This window comes from Drosophila ficusphila, unplaced genomic scaffold (assembly GCF_018152265.1).
Source record: "Drosophila ficusphila isolate 14025-0441.05 unplaced genomic scaffold, ASM1815226v1 contig_412, whole genome shotgun sequence".
NCBI classification, from domain to species: Eukaryota; Metazoa; Arthropoda; class Insecta; order Diptera; family Drosophilidae; genus Drosophila; species Drosophila ficusphila.
The window spans coordinates 5,203,535-5,223,470 of record NW_025064326.1 but is presented as its reverse complement, the minus strand read 5'-3'; the positions used below and the strand labels follow the sequence as shown (position 1 = coordinate 5,223,470).

Genomic DNA, 19,936 nt, shown 5'->3' with positions numbered 1-19,936 from the left:
CTGTTTGATTGTGATTGTGAAAAAGTTGACCAAAATAACTAAGCAAGTGTTTCTAAGATAAGCAAATGATATCATTCAATATCGAGTATCTTATCTAGTTACAAAAAACACAATTGTTTCGGTTCTGAAACTGTCGAGCGAATTTATTTGTATTACAATTTGAAAAAGGTTTCACACATCCATTATCCGTATATAATTTATTACTCCCCCACTAACAAGTAATGATACACAATCCCGTAAAGGCCTTGCACAAGGTACATCCATATAGCGGCAGTCTCCTACTGTATCGTCTTTGCTTTTAATCTCGAGATGTACCCCGCACTTTCTGTCCGGTCTCTTATCGTCATTCTGTCGCACAAAAACAAATAACACATACAGATCCCCAAGCGTTTAAACGGAATACAAAGATACAGGTGGCGTGTACAGTAGGCTAAAGTTCGGGGTGAAAACAGAGAGATACAGCTAAGTAGTTAATATCAGGACAAGAGCTTAAGTTTAAGATAGGTTCAGAGCCGAAAATCCTCGGCTGTTTTGGTGTTCGTTCCCGCCGCCTCGCCTTCCGTTCCGTCCGACGTTATTATTATTTAACAAAATCTGGATTCTCCTGCACCTTTTCGGTGAACTGCAGATGATTGTCGATGATCTGGAAGAGGACCTCAGGCGAGGGAAAGCGTCCCGTCTGCAGCTTTGACCACACGGGCACATCGTTGAGAGTTATCTCGAAGGCGCCGGACGAGATGAGCTGACCCTCCAGCATGTTGCCCAGGAAAAAGATCATCATACAGGCGTAGATCTTGTTCGCCTGCAGGTGAGCCCACCAGCTGGGCGTGTTGAGTCCCAGGAAGGTGAAGGGACTAACCGCACTAACCACCGACACGATGATGATGATCTTGAGTGCAAATATCAGCTTCGAGAGGTAGTAATTCAGACCCGGCGGATCGTAGTTGCCGCCGTGCACCTGAATCTGTGGGTACTTCTCGCTCAAAAGGCCTACATAGTCCTCAAAGGCCTTGCGATAGCCACAGGAATAGCTGTTCGATGGGGGGAGGGCAACAAAAATAAATACTTTAGCCTTATCTATTATGTTAATTGCCCCGCATAAAATGGCTCACCAGTAAAGAAAAGTCATCGTCGGCGCTATGTTCTGGCCGAATTTCGTAGCCGGTATCTCTTTCTCGCCCTCAGCCACCACCAGGGCGTATGCGGCGCATAAGATGAGCACCAGTAGAGCCACGTTCCTTCCGTTCAGAGTCTCCATTGCGTCCTTTGGCCCGATTTTTATTGCTCGAATTTGGGATTCAATATTTGCTCACACTTTTGCCTCAGTGTGTGTCCGTGTGACTGGCAAACCTCCTACCCCGACTACTATTCCCTTCGCTGCGATTGGCAGCAATAAAGATGGAATAACATCGGTGTTTTTTGGAGATGCACTTTTAATATTCAAAATTTAAAAAAATAATAATAAATTAATTGACCCATTATTTTCTGTTACACTATGTATTTTCTTAGTTTTAAAAAAAAAGTTATATAAATTATTTGAAATAACTTTTTTTGGGCTATTTATACACATTTGAATATAATTGTTAATTGGCCCAAAATGAACACTTTTTAATGAATACAATTTTTTTCATATCTCGCACCATTTACGAGATATCGAAACTTGAATGTCGGATAATACATACTGCTGTTTGTGCGCGCGCACTTCTGCATTGTTACTTATGCTATATGATTAATTTTAAAGTAATTTTTCTAAAAAAAAAAAAAAACTGAACTAAAATCTAAAAAAAACTGAGGTGTCATTCTTCGTCTAAAAGTACCGACAAAACTATAGCGGGATGAGGCCTCCTATTCGCGAATATCGCAAGTTTCCCGAAAAATATGTGCAATAAGTAATTGGCATATTACATTCGGCCGCTGGTCGCGCGCCGTGACGTGAGCCACGCGCATTATAATCCGATGTTAAAAATAATTTATTTTTAAATTTAAAAACCTTAATTATATAAATTAGCCGATATATCGATAATAACTCAATTCTTGTTCATTGTGTCGGCGTTTCGCGGTGAGTGTCGGCGTGCAGGCCTTAAAATTGGCAAGTTGTTTTCATTTTTCGGCTAACAAATGCTGGCAACATGGTAAATGTTATGAAAGGAGTGCTGGTGGAGTGGTAAGTACTTAAGTTTATACAAAACTACATCTAATTGGATGTTTTTCCACAGTGATCCTGCTATGAAACAATTCCTTTTGCACTTGGACGAAAAATTGGCTCTGGGTCGCAAATTTATTATCCAAGATCTGGACGAGAATCATTTGTTTATCTCGACGGACATTGTGGAAGTTCTTCAAGCACGAGTTGATGATTTAATGGATCGGATAAGCTTCCCGCTTCACGATAAGGACGCTTAGAAAACAACAAAAACAGTAAACAATAGACAACCATGACAGGTCGCGAGTCCCATCGCATTAAAGATGCCGAGAAGAAGCGTGTTCTGGATGCCACCGCCCGACAAAGGCGGGCCCGCAAGGCTCTGGAGGCCCTGGAGCAGGACAACTTCCACGACGACCCCCACGCCGACCTGGTCATGTCAAAGAAGCTGCCCAAGTTCCAGGACAACCTGAAGACCGGCAAGGAGAAGAAGGGCAAGCGCAAGGGCGCCGAGTATTTTCGTGCCAAGTATCGGAAGAATTTCCAGCAGCTCCTTGAGGAGGACAAGGACAAGCGGCCAAACTACGAGAGTGCGTCGGCTCCGGCTCCACAGAAACCCGTCCGGCACTTCTGCGCAGTCTGTGGGGACTTCTCGCTCTACTCGTGCACCGCCTGCGGAACGCGATACTGTCGGGTGAGGTGCCTCAAAACGCACCAGGACACGCGTTGCCTCAAGTGGACCGCCTAAAGATGGTTGTATCGTTAACAATAAATCAAAGCCTAGAAGTAAATTGAACCGCTAAATATTTTTAGGCAAGTTTCAAACCGGGTAGAAGTACATTTTTTTGTGGTAAATTTAGAGAGGACTAATGTTTAGTATTTTTGGGAATCGATGGTTGGAGAAAAACTTCAGGGTGAAAGCCCTTCCACCATCTGGTAACACTGACTATAATTTTTCAAAAGACTGCACCGACGGCGCCTGCGAAAAGTCGCTGTATTCAAACCAAATTTAACGTTCGACATTCCCCAACACAAATCACAACGAACTGCGACTTGCTTTGCCATAAACAAGTGAAATTGCCAAAAATAAATTCGAAACGTCTGCCGGCGAAAATCAGCTGTAGCTCGGTGCCTGTGTGCGTGTGTTTGTGCGGGTGTTCGCCGTGTGTGTGCGAGTGTTCGAGGGAGAAATATTTCGGCTGTGTGCGTGCGTGTGAGCTTCCAATCAGAAAGGCAGGATATTCCCACAACATCTGTAGAATACATTGAAAAAAAACTAGAGCTGAAAAAATGGATGTGAACTTTGCCGAGCTGAAAAAGGAGGCGGCCGCCACCAACGAGGACATTTTCCAGCGGGCGCAGAAGGCCTACGAGGACTCAGGACTCGGCGGCGATGCTGGCAACGTAAGCGGTGGCGCCCAGGACGACAATGCCCATACGGAGCACTATTTCGCCAACGAGCAGAAGAACCTGGACTTTGGCGATCCGCAGGCCTTCGTGCAGCGCCTGTCCTCCACCGCCAAGGAAGCCCAGAGGGAACTGGATGCCAAGTTCTCCCAGAAGGCGGATGACTTTGAGGACTTCCTTCGCGATGCCGGCAAGGAGGTGAAGCAGGGCATCAGTGGACTCACCACCGACTTCATGAACGCCGAACGGGGCTTCGCCGCTCCTCTGGCGCCCTTCTCAGAGGCTCCAGCTCCAGTGGCTCCTGCTCCAGTGGCTCCTGCCCCAGTGGCTCCAGCTGTTTCCGCTCCAGCTGCGGCAGCTCCTGTGGTCCCAGCTCCTGCTCCCGTTGAGGAGGATCTCCTGGGCAGCTTCAGCGACCAGCCAACGGCTCCACTTCAGGCCTTCCAGCCCACGGCACCGTCCAAGGCCAATTTCTACGACGATGAGGAGGACGACTTCCTGGCCAAGCCAACACCGCCTGCTGCTGCAGCACCAGCACCAGTACCGGCACCAACTCCAGTGACCAAAGCCGACCAGGATTCGGACACCGAATCGCCGTCCGTTTCGTACACTCCGTCGCCGGCCAAGAAACCCATTGTGGATGCCCTCAAGGAGCAGGACAACGAGAAGTTCATCTCCTCGGAGGATCTGCTCAGCGATTTCAAGGAGGAGCCACGCACAGCACCAGCACCAGTCGTGCCCGCACCCGTCGCCGCTCCAGTGGCCAAACCCCCAGTGGTTCCAGTGGCTGTGCCCGTGACAACCGCTTTGGTAACCGATCTGGATGACGAGGAGGAGGAGGAGAGGGTGGAGGTGATCAAGCCCAAGGCACCCGAACCGAAACCGGAGCCGCCCAAGCCCAAGGAGGAGCCGCCCAAGCCGAAGGTTGCCCCGGTGACAACCCAACAATCTTCGTCGTCGCCGCCGCAGCCAAAGATTGTGTCCGTGGAGGAGATCTTCTACAAGTACGGATTGGGTAAGTGGATTGGAATGCCATTTTAAAGTTCGTTATCATTGCGTTTCTAATTAATTTGTTGTGCTCCCGTCGTCGTCATTAGAGTATTATTTTGCACTGTCGTCATTTGTGAATTGCGAGAACATTGATGTTTGTTTTTAGTGTCCTTGCGGCGCACCTTGCATCCCACGCCCTTTCCCTTCACTTTCCTTCCTCCCCTTTGGGGGGCAAAGGGTGCGTTAGTCACTCGCCGCTCTCTTTTTTTTCTGCGGTTTTTTTCCCCAACTTTGGTCATGATGTCATCGGCTTTTTAGGTTCTCTTATTAAATGTATTTTATATCTCAATGTTGAGAAATTTGATAGCTTGGAAGACTCGCAGAGTTGGGTCCGCTCTTTAAAGTCCGCTTTTTCTCTTCCCCCTTCTGTTAATCATGCCAATTGAATCTGACCAGCAGCCGTTTTGCCGGCTTCCTCATACTTTTCATAGATTTTTCGCAAATCGATCGTCACCGCGTGATTCACGCTCATTTGAATGCCGCGAAAATAAATATGGTTGCGTCTGGTTAATACAGGGGTCGTTCACTAAGAGCAACAACCAACTTATATACTTACTTTTAATTACTAAAAAAGGGTTACTTTTGAACTGGGTCTCTAACCTTATCATGATTATTTTTAACACGAGATTATAATTATAGATTATAAATGAAATTTAAGGTTTAAGTTTTTAACCCTCTTAAATGTTTCATGGTCTCTAACAAGTAAACAGGTAGGGAGCCACATCCCGCAGAACATTTCACAATGAGTTATAAAGAACAAATAAGAAAAAAGTAAACCTTAGAACAACAAATAGACGCAAGTAGGTAAATTGCATAACTAACCCCAGTCGGGCAAGTCATCACGTCTCTGTGTAGTATAAAGTGTAAAGTATAAAGAGGGCCAACATTCTCGAAGCCAGTTTCACCATTACCGAGATACTTTACCGGCGTGAGTCGTGAATCAGCTGCTCTATAGTATAACCTCTCCCCCACTCCAAAAGCTCTCCATGTATAATATATAGTATATAGTGTGTATATACATTTTGTACCCAACCCAAGTGACTGTGTCCATTGACGTACACATGTCCGTTCATATTTCACTCTATTCCATTGCGATTCTTTTTCTGTTTTAGTTTCGTGTCCATTAAAGCAATTTGCGGCAGAGCAATTTATTGTTGCGTAGCAGTTGCTGCTACTATTGCTACTATTTGGCAAGCTCACGTTTTTCTACTACCTTTCGACAGCCCCCTCCTCGACGGGCTAATTTAAGCCATTGGATGGATAATTCAATCTCAGTCCCTCTGTGCAAATACATATTGTTTCCATGCCATCCAGCCACCGTGCTGTGGAAAAGCATTTTCCAATTAGTGATTTTCATCGACGCCTCGGGTTGCAGTCTGTGTGTTGTGTGTGCATCGCTTTTGTGCGATTATGCGGCTATTTTTATTACCAGATGAGCGAATATTTGTATTTGTCTTGTTCTTTTGTCTTCACTGCGCTTTTGTCTTCCAATTTCCCCATTGATTTCGCTTTGGACTCGGACTCTTGCTCTTCCATTGCATCTTCCTTCCCCTCCGGTTTAGCATCCACCTTATCGCACCCGCATTATCGCCTCCGGCGACTTCTGCTCTTAACTTCAGTTCACTGACAGCTCCCGATATCGCCGATCGCCGCGTTCCTACTTTACACTTTTGTGTATATTAACTATAATTATTTCCTCCCGACCGAAGAAGATATACAATATATTTTATTTGTTTCGTGTGTTGTGGCGGCGGAGAAAAGAAAGGCGGAAACAAAGAAATTGGGTCTCTGAGTAAACAACCATTGCTTTTGGGAATTATTTTTGGTTAATTGCATCTCCCACGCAGCTGAGATCGATTAAGTGGGGCCAATCGGTGTTTATTTAGGCATCTGAGAGGAGAACACATGGCTTTTAAGTGGAAGCCCAAAAGAGTTGCTCGTCGTTAAGAAAGTTAATGTGCGTGGGTCAAAGTTAACCTTAAAACGAAATGTTTTTTGATTTGTGGATTATTCCGATAATTACTGTTTATTTATAACTTAAAACGAAGGAACTTCCTTGATTATTTTAAGACGTAATTTTTGTTTTTTTTTTTTATAATAAAGTTATATATATCAGCTTTAAATATTTTTTACTGCGTTTTAAAATTGTCCGGATTTCTGTACTTTTTTGCAATTCAAAATGTATCCATTTTTATGATATTTTCCCTCTTTTGATGTGCCAGATATATAAAATTAAGTGGGTCACATTTATCAAAGAAAACAAATAATGCCAAAAACGTTGCTATAGCCTTAAATCGTAACAGAAAACATACTTCGCACATCCTTCTGCCGAATATCGATTTCATCTGGCCAGAAGTGTGCTAACCTGTCTAAGGAAGTTTTCCGTTTTGGCAGCACGGCGCATATGGAATGCGTCAAGCGTGTTTGTGCCATAACTTGGTCGATAGCCAAAAGCGTATTGTTTGCAAAAGTAGAGCAATAATTTTAAAGACGATTGGGAAATGCGTTGCAAGTGCCAGTTGATTGATTTCCTATCCAATTTTCACGCGGCACGCAATTGTAGGGCGGGGTCGAAGGGCAGGGGATGGCTAAAGAGGAAGAGGAAGATAGCAACAGCATCTGCAGCTCGATTGCACCCACCGCACCCAAAACTTGGCATCGTCTGGTAATTTCCGGCCCACTCGGTGGGTGTTTGGCGAATGAAAACAACATAATTCCTGCAGGGGCAACGCATGCGCACTGCTTGAATAAGGGAAAACTCTCCACTTGGGAAAACTCTACACTCGCCAGGCAGGTCAGCTGCATTAGGTGAAATCGATGGGCGCCACAGCTTGGCCCCGAGCGCTCGAGCTTTTCCTCAACTTGGCGGCAAATGCTGAGGCACCGAGTTCAGGGCTAAGCGCGGTTGCTCAACTTGGCGAGACTTGTGGTTGCCCTCTCATTGATTTTGCATTGCCTTCAGCCCTGAGGTGCGATTACAGTGGAGTCTGCATAAGTGCAACATTTTAATAACGTTTTAAAAATACATTAAGTTCAGTTCCTAATCATTAAAGTTAAATAAACAACCATTCTTTTGAAGACATTTTAAAACATTTTTTTTGAATGTTTAAAAATTTTATAAAATATTGTTAGATGCATTTTAAGGGGACTTAAAATCACCAACTTTGGTACTGCTTAGTACCCAAGTTGTTTTACAGTTGGAGAAGCTTCACCGTAGACGTAAGTGGGCACAGTAGAGGGCATCTCCCATCGGCCTCTCTGCCATTTCCATCTCCCTCTCTCGCTCTCTCTCGGCGCCGTCGCTTTGAGCTTAGGGTTGTCCTTTTTTTAGGGCAGACTCCTGCTGCTCGGCTTAGGCTGAAGCTTTTCCTGATACGTTTCAGTCTCTATACGCGTCGTGAGGTCGCCACACGGAAGTGGAAAATTCTTATAGCGTAATACCTTAACGTCGTAATATACCGTCGTTCTCCCACTCTCTTCGCTCTCCGTGCTTTTGTCGAACGAAAACAATCGAATAAAACGGGAAAACCGAAAAGTTACTACCCAGGAAAAAAGGGAAAATCCGTAGTGCTAACCCCAAAAACAAAGTGTGCTAAATTAGAAAAGCCGCCCAAATCGAAATCAGAATCAGAATAATGTCCGCATATGGTGAAACCGGTCAGAACGGCGTGAGCAAGCATCGCCCATTGATTTGCTCCATACTCGATCCTAGTAAGTGGCACTCACATTAAAAAAGAACATACAATTACCCCAAAACGAAACTCACCCCGAAATTGGGAAATAAGATGAAAAACAACAAAACTAACCTCTGACAACGGTGGCATGGGTGGTAGTTTTAAAATCAAGGATTGTATAATTTGTCTATGTAGTGCATATGTTGTACAAGTGGTTTAAAGGCTTATTACTAACTTTATGTTTAAAGCTTAGCTTTGTTCCTAACTTTTTCATTACTGCTTATGCTATGCGCTTTTTATTTTAAGTTGAACGCCTATGCACGCCATCTCCTTCCTTTCCTTTCCTTTGTTTTCATTATCTTTTCGCACCACGACTAACCGCTAACTAACGAAAATCAATATATCAATCGCCTATTTACAGATGCCTGGTTCAAGCCCGAACGTTTGCACCCGCAAGGTAAGTCCAGTGCCTCGAAAACTGTGAGCTGCTTGACCGCCGTGCGGCCGTTAAACATTAAAACTGTAACTGTACAAATCCTACGAAAGCGATTGTCAATATGCGTTATGACGATGATGATGTCATAAAGCCACCCCCGTTGTCCTTTTTTTCCGTTTGTTGTTGTTGTTGTTATTATGGTTGTTGCTTTTGTTTTGCCCCTTATTTTGGTTAAGCCTACGAACACAAGTGCAAATACAAAAGGGCTTTGTGTTGCCCCTCGCTGTTGTCGCATTCACTTTTGCAAGCAGTGCCCCAGAAAGTATGCCACATTATTTCACATATCCTTTAGAGTGCGCTGCATTTTCTCTGTATATGTGATACCTACAATTTTATTTTTCTCGCGAATTTAGTTTATATTATATATTCGACTAATGCTTTGTAGAACTCCGTTAGCAATATTTAATCGAATTCAAATTCTCAAATATTATAGTTTTAATTTACATTTTATTTAAAATTAAGTGAATTAAGTACGAAGCAAAGCCTAAGCTTGAAATTTATGCAGCTTTCACCTGGAGGGTGTCTGAAATATAATTTGCATTTTTAATTTGCTCACTGGGGTAGTTGCCACGCCTCCACAATAAACTCCCACTTCCCTCCCCTTTTTAGAGTTGGCTGCAAGTCCAGTCGCATTGTAATTAGCAGTCGTTTGTATGTAGGTAGCTCAGTTGTCCGCCAGCCAAACGATTTGCACTGGAGCGGCGAGCGTTAAAAGCGGTAACCGTAATCGGATCGCATGCTAAGCCAACCAAACTCTACCCGCCAAACGTCAGACCAGTACAGTAGGACTCTAGATAATTTGAATTTTTCAAACATAATAAATCGCGTTTTATAAAATATACAAAACCTAGAAACCTACAGAAAAATTTAATGGAGCTTATCATTGAATACAAACATTTGTATAAACATGTACTTCCCAAAAGAGTAAAACTTGAAACTTTTCTATTATTTCTTTTCAAAATGAATTATTGAATTTGAGTGTAGGCAGGCTGTACTGTAAATGCAGTATCAGAAAAACCTTTTACAACTGCAAAATGCAAACTGATATGGGGCGTCTGCCATTTTCCCCGCCAAAGGGGGAGGGGCGGGGAAAAAGGGGGCAAAGGCCCCGCATGCAATCCGAGCTTAGTCTAAGCGACGCTCCATGCACTTTCTATAGCCACCTAGTTATATGTCTGTACAATCACATGTACTATATATAGGTGCATTCATTTAGTACGCCGCTCTTAATCAGCTTTTGAATGTGAAAATTATTCCCTTTTATTATGACTAATTCGAATTTAATTTAGCCCCGTCACAGGCTGGAAGTTATTATTAAAAATCACTCGGTAATCATGCACTTATTCGGTGCTCGTTTTAGTATGACTAAAATCTGTACTTTGGACTCAAATTTAATCACCTTTTTATTACCTTTGTTATATATTTAGTAGTCCTGATCACAATCTATAAAATTAGTTATAGTATAAAGTACCTAACAAGGGAAACGTACTTTGATATTCTCCTTTAATTAGATTCAGTCTTATAAGTAGTATTTGTCATGAAATATTTATAGCCTAATGGAACTGCAGTTAAATATTTTTACGACCAAATAATAAATCGCTTTAAAAATAAAAAGTAATCTAACTTTGTATACCAAGTTATTTCTAGATTAACTTTCTGCCCTTCCCACAAAACTGGTTTCCAACAAAATTGAGTTACATGAAATTATTTTTGCGCTCATTATACTTGAGAGTTGAAATGTAAAAAAAAAAAATCAATTTTTCATTGCTCTGCCACTCCCAAGTTTGCGAAAATCTTTTCTCCCCCTTTTTTCTACGTTATTCTTTCTCCTCTATTGGCCAAAATATAATTTGCACGAGTGGCTAGACATGAACCTGTGGCTCCAATGGTTTTCTCTGGGTTTCTGCCCGAGTACGATGCCCAATTTGGCCATGGCCAAGAGCTTAAGTGCTGTTCACTGTGGACTGCCCACTGCGAGCACTCGAACACTTGAATAATCGAGTCAGCCAGTCGGGAAGTCGGCCCACATTAGCATTCTCCAGCAGACTTGGCCATAAAGGAAAGCCAACGACTAAGCGGCTTTGTCGGGTGAATGTAAAACTGTTAATTAGAGATTTATGTTTTCGTAACAAGTCTAGCGTTGAGAATGATGATTAATGAACCATTGTTCCACTTGGTGATTTCTATAAAACTTGTAAAATTTCACTTTTTAATCAATAAATCACATTTAAATGTTCATAATATTTGTTTAGGAGTTTCTAGACAATATCTATCTTATTGAAACGAAAATGGAATCATTTCAGGTTTTAGACATGACAACATTGTTATTAAACTTAGAGATATATCTATCTAAAGCAACGGTGTTTGGTTCTTTCTTTCATTTAATTCTTAAAGCTAGATAGCAAGTTGTTAAAAATGAAAGATATAGCTATATAAATCTATAAGTCTTTCAGTTTTTAGAACTAAAATGAATAACGGCCGAAAAAAGAAAATCTACGTGCCCTGGTCGACAAGTTTTCTTGTTGTTTATACATATATTTTTATACTTCCAGCCGAAATCGATTAGATCATCGACGGCATTTTTCTGGCCTTTGCTACTTCTGCGCCAAAAAAAAAAGATTATTCATATATGCGAAAAATTTGCATTGAAGTGCAAAAAGCTAAATGAGCAAGAAAGCAAAAATAACAATGATAAGCCGGTTAAAAGAACTTAATTCCATGGCTGCTGATAACTTGTCTGCAATTAGAAATTCAAGATAAGAGTCGGCAAGTCATGAGAACCCGAAGCTTTCGCTTTTATCCGGGTCTGACGTCAGATCACCCAAAAACGGGAAATAGCAAACCCTAAAAATTTTAATTTTCAAATTTCGAGCGCTTTCGGCTAAGCAGCAAACACTGCTTTCGGCGCTAAAAGCAGTTCAGTAAGCAGTGGATCAGAATCCGGCCCCAGGCAGAGAAACCGTTAACCTTGAATCTTTGGCGCATGAAAGCGAATTTGAGAACTTGAGAGAATGAGCCCCACAATTGTCATTGTTTATGAAGCTCTCCAAAACGAAAAGCTGTCTTTTTTCCATCTCACCGCTCATTCATTACTGCTCTCATATTTATCTTGTCTCATTCTCACCGCTTGGATGCTGTCTGCCCGGCCGGCGTCAACGCTCAAATTCACAGTTGCCTGCTAATTTTAGCCTTTTAGCTAAGTATCTCAGCCATTCGCTGTCATTGCTGTTGCTGGTTGGCATTATCTTCTGTGTGTTGTTGTTGTCGTGCGGTTTAGCATTTAAAGATTACGACGTAGGCTGCACTACGCGGTCAAGCAGTTGAACTAGAGAGCAATAGAATATTGGAACAGTGGGGATTCGAAAAGCCAAGCTTTCATAAATATTCAGAGATTGAAAAAGTTTTAGAAATTTTGGCTCGAGCTTCAAAATGCTTATCTGTGGAAAACGATTTCTAAAGAACACATCTATTTAAGATATTTGTAGCAAGATGCTTGTTCTTCTGAAAGAAATTAAATTTCATGTTTACACAAGACAATTTAAAAAGTACACGTGGAGTGTATGTAATATGTAAACAGTATATGTACTTAGTTTGTTTATCTACTTAGTTAAATACTGTAATGACCTTTGGATAAAAATACATGTACAGTGTACACCTTTAAGTTTTACTTTCTCTTTGGAACACCTTTGTTTAAACTCCTGGATTCTATCTGTACCTGATCGGTATAACCGTTTCGGTTCAGTTTCATTTATCCTCTTATTTCTCCACACCTGGACCCTATCTCCTTCCATTTATTTTACCTGTTCTCGCTGCTTGCAAAGACATGTTCGTGAGAAGGAGGTCCTCTACCTGAATTGCATTTTCCCCTCATGTGTGTTTTGTGGCAGGCGACAACTACTTTTACGGCTACAAATGCGTGCTTCATGACAATAAAAACACCCTCACTCTCTGTCTCTCAGGCATCCCTCACTCTCTCTTGCTCTCTGCGATTCTTTTGGAGCAATTCTATTTGAAATTCGCATTAAGCTGAGCGCCCTTTACGTTTCCCTTTTTCACAGCAATGCTCATAAAAATAGTGATAGTCAAAACAAAGGCAAACTATTAAACTATACGTATAAATATATATTTCCCCACAGGAGGAAATAATTTATCCCAAGGGATAAATTAAGTTCTGCGATTCCATACAAGTCACTCGTTGAAAACACTTTGGAATGCGCCTGAAAGTATGCTTCCGAAAATATAGAATAGTTTGTTTCAAAATGATTTCTTAAAAAATATTATATATTTTCTATAAATGTAGTCGGTTCACCAATCCTTGCTTGGTATCTATTTTATTGACCCCAGCTGTTTGTCGAGTTGGGTACCTGCGTGATTATTTCCGCACGAGTGTGTGTGTGTGGGCATGAGTGTGTGTCGCTTCACCCTGCGACGAGCTGAGCGCATCTGAAATTAATTGTAGTTTAGTTGTTGTACGGACTTCAACGACGTAACGTCAAACTGCCCCAAAGAGACGGGATCGAGATCGGGAAAACGAAAACGAGATCGGTAAATGGTTCTTTCCGCACTTGGTGTGCCGGATTGTGTGTTTGTGCGTGGCTCCCCTTTCTCTTTCGTCAGCTGTTTGAACTCCTCGGATGACCTGCACTTGCAGCTGACAGAAAACACGAATCCGCGACTTTGTCATTGTCGTCGCAGCATTCAGCACTCGGCATTCAATTTTCCCCCGCCCAACTAGTCGCGGAATTTCTCGTGTTTTTTGTGCGGATACTTTTCTAATTATATAACTTGGATAGGTGCCCTAACGCTGGCGATATATGTAAATGTGGATACAGTGGTTGCTCGAAGGTGTGAAATTCCAGACAAATAACAAACAAATCTAAAGGGCTTATAAGTACTTTTACCTCAAACGATGCAAAGGTCATATCACACTTTAAGATACGCCTAAAGAGACTTGAAATCACAAAAGCCTTTAGCCCTGTAAAACTTTGTACCTTAAGAATCATTTTGAAGTTAGCCAGTGACCACTGTATTCATATTCAATATCAAATCTTGCACCTAGCCATTGTGGTTATCGGTATAAAGTGAATAAATCAAAAGTGAATGATATAATATAAAAATAATAATAATTTTAAAACCGTCGTATTATCTTGCCATGTCGGTTGGCACTTTCCATATCAGTTCCGCCTGAAAATCCGATTGCGAGTGCGGGGAACTCTCGGCCCTGTTCTATATCTCTCGTCTAGGTCGGATCCGATCGGTTTTGGCTCGCGATCGTTCAGTTGTACGCAAGCGGTTAATGTTAATGCCCCGCAGTTGCATTATTCGCATTTCCTCGATCCGTGAACCGCTCGAAAGAACTTTCTCTACATTTGATTCTTTCGTCTGTCTTTCTCTTGCAGTCGGGCGGAAAGCTTTAGTGTGATAGAATTTAAACCATATATACTCAGTTGTTAACCCAAACACAATACACGATGGCTGCTGGTCTGGAAACGCTGCAGGGTCTTCTGCAATCTCTGGGCGAACTCAAAGATTTGCCCCTGAACCGAGAGTCGTGTAAGTAGAATTAAATGAAATCAAATAGAATTTCATCGACCTTAAGTGTTTGAGGTTTGGGTAAAATATGAGGGCCGACCGCATGGCCAGCTGAAAATCAAATAGAAAAAGAATTTCCCTTGAGGGAAATTTCTTTTACTTTTTCTTCACTCTCTTCTTTGTCTCTTTCTTTTATCACACTCTCTGGCTGTGCGTTGTTTCTAATTGCAGCTATAATTTATTTTTAAATATTCTTTTTAGTGTCGTAGAATGTTGAAAACTATAGGAAAAAGTGGGAAGTGTATTTCGGCTTAGCGGGCTGATAGATCTCCTTCTTCAATGTTTGATTAGATAAGGAATTTGTGAATTGTTGCAGTTTCATTTCTGATACGTGTTATAAAAAGCTCAGTCACCGACTAATTCACTTCTCATTGTTTTAAAACTATTTTTAATCTGGTTCATTTTGGTTATTTTCACTTATCAGCACTTCCCCCTTGGTAACTTTTTTTGATAAGCGAATAAAGTCTCCAGTGATTTGTCATTCGTGGAACTTTCTTAGGGTCCTAATTAGTGGTGCGTGCGTGAGTGTTTAATTTTTCTAAAGTCACGCCTAACATCCAAAAAATTTAAAAAAAAATGGAATCGACTTTACAAATTTTGTAGTATGCCAAGAGTGCTGAGTACATTTTTGTTCTTTTGATTGCTGTTTTATTTTATGTTTTTGATTCTCTCTTGTTTGCTGCATTTCTTTTAATTGTTTATTAACATGGCCTTATGCAATTTAGCAGATTTTCTGACAATGTCAGGTGCGCACAATTATTGTATTTATGAACGTTATTTGGCGAGCATTTAGGAATTATGTCAGCAGCGAACATCGCTATGATATCATTAGAAACTTTGAAACAGAGCTTACTCATTCAAACGCGCCAAAAAGAAAAGCAACGCAAAAGCGTTAGAGGTGATTGGGGTTGGAATTTGGATTTAAGTGTTTGTGGATGATGTCACTATAAACGTTTTTCGCATTTCGCCAAAACGCAGTTTTCCAGGCTTATTGCGTTTTGAGCCGGGCACTTGAAATGGAAATGCACACATTGTTTTACAGTGACTGTAAAACCTATCGAAAGCAGTGCAGTCCATTGACCGCCTAGATAAGCAGTGTAACTCTCGACGGATTTGAGTGCAGATTTAATTTATTGATTTAAGTCCGACATGGTACGTGTTAGCATTTCCCGCATTTCGCCATTGTTGGTCACGCTTCGGAACCATGATTCAACCGCAGAACCCCACCCTCTACGTCACTCAACGTAACACTACGTAAGTCCAATCCGCAATCTACAATCTTCGGCTCTACAGAGCCGAGTCGCGAATCCAAGTTCGTGGTTAAAGTTGACACGTTTGCTGACATCTGTACGTATGTACGTACTGTCTCCCGCCCCCTGCTTCACATTTGTTGTTGTTACTGCGCGTTATCTTTTACTTTCAATGCGGATCGTCGAGGTCCCGCTCTCTCCCGCTCTTTGGTAACGCACAGTGGTTTATGATAAGGAATTTACCTATGTTAGTTTTTATTTAATTTTTTAATATATTGATTTTTGAAAAATCTGCAAGCCTTTAAACAATTTGTTTCATTTTGTAAAAAGATTTTTAGGATTTACTGAACAAGGATTAGGATTTACTGAAAAAAATATAAAATTATGGAGGAGCAGTAATATTATTTTTAGTGGATTTTTTAAGAGTCAGGGTTCTAAAAACGGACTTGTAATAATTAATCGATTATAATGCTTGCCCGCTCACTGTGCACTGCTTGGCGTGGCTCCCACTGCCTTTTCAATACAAAAACTTGTTTGCCGCCACTCTCGCGCCGCTCTTCCCTTCTCTTTCACCCACCAGCCCTCTGCACTCGCTGTCCTGCTCGCTCTGCCCAAGCAGTTCCCCATATGCGATGGCAAATTGGAGGCTTGTTGGTTTAATTTGTGCTCCAACTTCTTCCAGTTCTTTTGCTGCGCTCCAAACAGACGGTCGGCCGAATCGTCCCCGAGTGCCAGTGTGTGTGTGCGTGCGTGTCCGTGTTTCGACTAGCTAACTCACTAAGTTTTGCGCTTTAATTAAGCCTAAACACGCGAAAGTCCTAGTCGCTTTGCATACATTTTGGCGCCAAGCTAGTAACGGTTTTTAAAATCGAATAAAAAACATAAAGAGAAAAATGGCAGGCGGCAGCAAGCGCTACTCACGCAACAATTCCAACGGCAACTTCCAGCCGCTTCCAGAGCGCGGACCAGGTAATAAAAAAGAAATCAGGGAGCTATCTCCGCCGGCGTTATCACCTGTCTTCTGGTCCACGTTGTCCACTTTGTGCTTTAAGACCCACACAGAACCAACGCAGTCGAGGGTCTTATCTTCGTGGGGTCGTGGAATAAAAATTATTTGTTGGGTATACGGCGGCAGTGATTGCTGCCAACGTCAGCAGCCGGGTATCATCGCCAACGTGGCCAAAATATTGAATGAAAATATAACCAATAACCTGTCGAAATTCCCTCATTACTATCCAAATTTCGTTCAATCCATAACTCAGGCAGTGCTAATTTTATATAGCTATTTTGCCACGTTGTGATCTGTGCTTGGCAACCAGCAAAACCAAATTTTAGCTCATCATCATAATTCCAGCTTGCATTGGCAGTTTTAATTGAATTATATTAAACAAGCGTAGACATAGCAAGTACCATGTTATCAGCCACTGTCACTCTTATCTATTTTTTTGCTGTAATAATATTTGCTGCTACTACTACGTTTGTATTATTCTGCCCCGAGGAGGCTGCACTTCACTTTCGACCAAAACGGGTTTCAAGGCGAACCAAACCAGTTCCATCATCATCATCATCATCTCTTTGGCGGGGATCAAGTTGCAATTGTAACGAACTGTTCGATTCAATTGATACTCTGGAAACTTTCTCCCACGAGATTGCTTTCTCAGACTTTGTAACCCAGTTTAGGGCCTCAGACTCGGACTGCCATATCATCAGCATTGTCTCCTTTCTAATTTATTTCCCCCATATTTACATAATACCCCCTCAGATCGTGTCTCGCCGGGCAACTTTAGACAAATTCGAACCGAGTCCCAGCCTAAAACTAGTTTACCCAGCTTTGTTATCCCCCCTCTTGTTGTCTTTTGTTTAAAATTATCTTGTATTTGTTTAAGTGTATTCTATAGAGATATATACTAGTGAGATTCTGGATTCGTTGATAGTTTTATGATTTGATGGGTTCCACTTTAGTACTAACTCAAATATTATCTTAAAAGTTACAAAGCTCATCCATAAATTACCTACCTCAAGTTCCTAGGTAGTAAAGTTTAATTATCGTTATTGGTAATATATCATTCATTAAAGGCAACACCTTACTGGATTTCCCTTCATAGTTTTCGACCTGAGAACCCCTATAAATCAGTACGAATTAATGACCTCCCAATGAGCTGGCAAATCCAACAGTTCCAACACTTGAGTTGTATTTATAGAACTATTGTTTGTTTTAGTATCTTAATTGGGTTAACCCAGACGCCGTGGGGCAGTGACTTCTTATCGGTAGGTAAATCCAGCGAAAGCGAATAAAGTTGAAAGCGGCTGGCCAAAAGATACAGCGGATAGAGGTGTTTACGTCAGCGACTGAGTTCGGAAAAAGATATTCCGGCACGAGCTGGACAATCGATTCTTGGGCGATGCGAACCATTTCCGTTTGCCACTTAGCCAGCACTCTTTGGCCACCGCTCTTCCCATTAGCATATTCTCTTTATTCCCGTTCGCTTCTCTTTTGTTTTCCGGCTGGGTCCGGAAAATCTGATGTCTTCTTCTAGCCATGCTTATATTTTCTGCTCCCGGCCAGCAGACGCTAAATAATATTTCTCTAGTGTGAAGAACTTGGCAACGAACGTCAAACGCAGCACCGCGAACGATCCGTAGGAAAACCCGAAAATCCGAATATCCGAAATGTCGAGCCATTTGTGTGAGTGAAACGGGAAGAAATATAAGGGGGTGTTAAGGGTTAGGATATAATGCAAAGCTTGGTTGCATGCCGTCCAACAGATGCCGACAATAATCACCTTTAGCACATCGGCTGGCCGTGCTGCTCGAATCAAATTCATCTATTTATCTCATAGGTTGCATAATTGCCGCCAGCTGAAAAGATATATGTGCGAGCGACTGAACGTGTGTGTCTCTGTATATTTTTGTATATTCCGTCCACATTGTTCACTTCATCTCGCCTCTTTTCACAGTTTATGAGTGGTATAAATTGGGAATGAAAAATCAAATACACAAAATATTTCAAAACAGTTTTGTCTTTGACTATTGAGAGCAATTACTTATTAAGCCATTTGTTTTTCTTTTGCAGTGGAGTCGCTTATCTACTGGCGTGATGTGAAGAAATCCGGCATTGTTTTCGGCGCCGGCCTGATCACATTGGTGGCCATCTCCAGCTTCTCGGTGATCAGCGTGTTCGCCTACTTGTCGCTCCTGACTCTTTTCGGCACCGTGGCCTTCAGAATCTACAAATCGGTCACACAGGCCGTGCAAAAGACAAACGAGGGACATCCCTTCAAGTGAGTGTTTATCAGGAATTAGTTAAATAGATATTTAACTAACCTAATTTTTAAATCAGGGAATACCTGGAGCTGGATCTGACGCTGTCGCAGGACAAGGTGCAGAACATTGCTGGCGTGGCTGTGGCACATATCAATGGATTCACCTCCGAGCTGAGGCGTCTGTTTCTCGTTGAGGACATCATCGATTCGATCAAGTTCGGCGTCATTCTGTGGGTCTTCACCTACGTTGGTGCCTGGTTCAACGGCATGACTCTGGTCATCTTGGGTAAGCGGAGGATTAATTATACCTAATGGGATTTATAACTGATATCATCTCTTGTTTGGTTTAGCCTTTGTCTCGCTGTTTACCTTGCCCAAGGTCTACGAGAACAACAAGCAATCGATCGACACCTACTTGGATCTCGTGCGCAGCAAATTGACAGAAATCACCGACAAGTGAGTTGTACCATCTCATCTCCTTTAAGATATAAATTAAATGATTGGTTTTGTTTCAGGATCCGAGTGGCCATCCCCATCGGCAACAAGAAGCCAGTGGCCGCCACTGAGTCTGACAAGGACAAGTAAACCGCACTAGCAACAGAAACAACCACAATAAAACATGTTTATTTATTTATTAAGCATTATTTGAATGGTTTTAATATTCATCCAGGCATTAAATAAATAACAAGTCTAGCAGCAATGTTTACATATTAATTGTATAATTGCAATCTACATCAATCGATAATTGTAAATCAAATTTAAAGAAACCCAAATCAACTTATCAACCAACAACTCGTAGCAGTTTCAAACATTGTCCAAGTGTCTTTAAGTTTTTAACGAACGAAACAACAACAAACAAACAAAAAAGTGAGGGAAATAAAGAAGTAAACGATTTTTTAGACGCAGCAATGCAATTAAAAGTTTTATGAGTTCCAGCAAATTTCCGATTCAATTCAAATGTCATTTCGACTTAAACTTTTATAGTTTTCATTGTGAACCTTTTTTAATTAATTAATTCTTTGCTTTAGTTTTAGTTTAACTATTTTGTTGATTTTTTGTAT

At 41.7% G+C, this 19,936-nt stretch overlaps 4 protein-coding genes across 9 annotated transcripts; 3 read left to right on the top strand and 1 right to left on the bottom strand.

The window, feature by feature from the left end:
- Positions 1–116: 116 nt before the first annotated feature.
- Positions 117–1,359, bottom strand: LOC108089882 (thioredoxin reductase-like selenoprotein T homolog CG3887). Its single transcript, XM_017188344.2, has 2 exons — positions 1,113–1,359; positions 117–1,031 (listed from the first exon to the last, which is right to left on the bottom strand). The coding sequence occupies exons 1-2, from the start codon at positions 1,256–1,258 to the stop codon at positions 581–583; spliced, it is 597 nt and encodes a 198-aa protein (XP_017043833.1). The 5' UTR covers positions 1,259–1,359; the 3' UTR covers positions 117–580.
- A 676-nt stretch (positions 1,360–2,035) lies between these two features.
- Positions 2,036–2,528, top strand: LOC108089840 (general transcription factor IIH subunit 5). The gene is made up of 2 exons (XM_017188260.1): positions 2,036–2,164; positions 2,217–2,528. Exons 1-2 carry the CDS (start codon positions 2,130–2,132, stop codon positions 2,401–2,403), a joined length of 222 nt encoding a protein of 73 aa, XP_017043749.1. The 5' UTR covers positions 2,036–2,129; the 3' UTR covers positions 2,404–2,528.
- On the top strand, positions 2,436–2,934 carry LOC108089839 (zinc finger HIT domain-containing protein 1). The gene has a single exon (XM_017188259.2). The coding sequence runs from the start codon at positions 2,436–2,438 to the stop codon at positions 2,889–2,891; it is 456 nt and encodes a 151-aa protein (XP_017043748.1). The 3' UTR covers positions 2,892–2,934.
- Positions 2,935–3,091: 157 nt separating this feature from the next.
- On the top strand, positions 3,092–19,581 carry LOC108089838 (reticulon-1-A). Of its 6 annotated transcripts, none has more exons than XM_017188252.2 (6): positions 3,092–4,565; positions 8,696–8,731; positions 18,686–18,893; positions 18,953–19,161; positions 19,226–19,331; positions 19,391–19,581. In XM_017188252.2, exons 1-6 carry the CDS (start codon positions 3,434–3,436, stop codon positions 19,458–19,460), a joined length of 1,761 nt encoding a protein of 586 aa, XP_017043741.1. In that variant the 5' UTR covers positions 3,092–3,433; the 3' UTR covers positions 19,461–19,581. The 6 variants fall into 6 exon arrangements, with proteins under 6 accessions (XP_017043741.1, XP_017043742.1, XP_017043744.1 ...); XM_017188255.2 differs by lacking the exon at positions 3,092–4,565 and adding an exon at positions 8,179–8,311; XM_017188256.2 differs by lacking the exons at positions 3,092–4,565; positions 8,696–8,731 and adding exons at positions 13,193–13,315; positions 14,170–14,323.
- Positions 19,582–19,936: the final 355 nt, after the last annotated feature.

Coding starts and splice junctions, on each gene's coding strand:
- LOC108089838 (XM_017188252.2), top strand. CDS start 3,434: ATGGATGTGAACTTTGCCGAGCTGAAAAAGGAGGCGGCCGCCACCAAC. Junction 18,894..18,952: donor AACGAGGGACATCCCTTCAA/GTGAGTGTTTAT, acceptor TTTTTAAATCAG/GGAATACCTGGAGCTGGATC. Junction 19,162..19,225: donor CATGACTCTGGTCATCTTGG/GTAAGCGGAGGA, acceptor TGTTTGGTTTAG/CCTTTGTCTCGCTGTTTACC.
- LOC108089839 (XM_017188259.2), top strand. CDS start 2,436: ATGACAGGTCGCGAGTCCCATCGCATTAAAGATGCCGAGAAGAAGCGT.
- LOC108089882 (XM_017188344.2), bottom strand. CDS start 1,258: ATGGAGACTCTGAACGGAAGGAACGTGGCTCTACTGGTGCTCATCTTA. Junction 1,032..1,112: donor ACGATGACTTTTCTTTACTG/GTGAGCCATTTT, acceptor CCCATCGAACAG/CTATTCCTGTGGCTATCGCA.
- LOC108089840 (XM_017188260.1), top strand. CDS start 2,130: ATGGTAAATGTTATGAAAGGAGTGCTGGTGGAGTG. Junction 2,165..2,216: donor AAAGGAGTGCTGGTGGAGTG/GTAAGTACTTAA, acceptor GTTTTTCCACAG/TGATCCTGCTATGAAACAAT.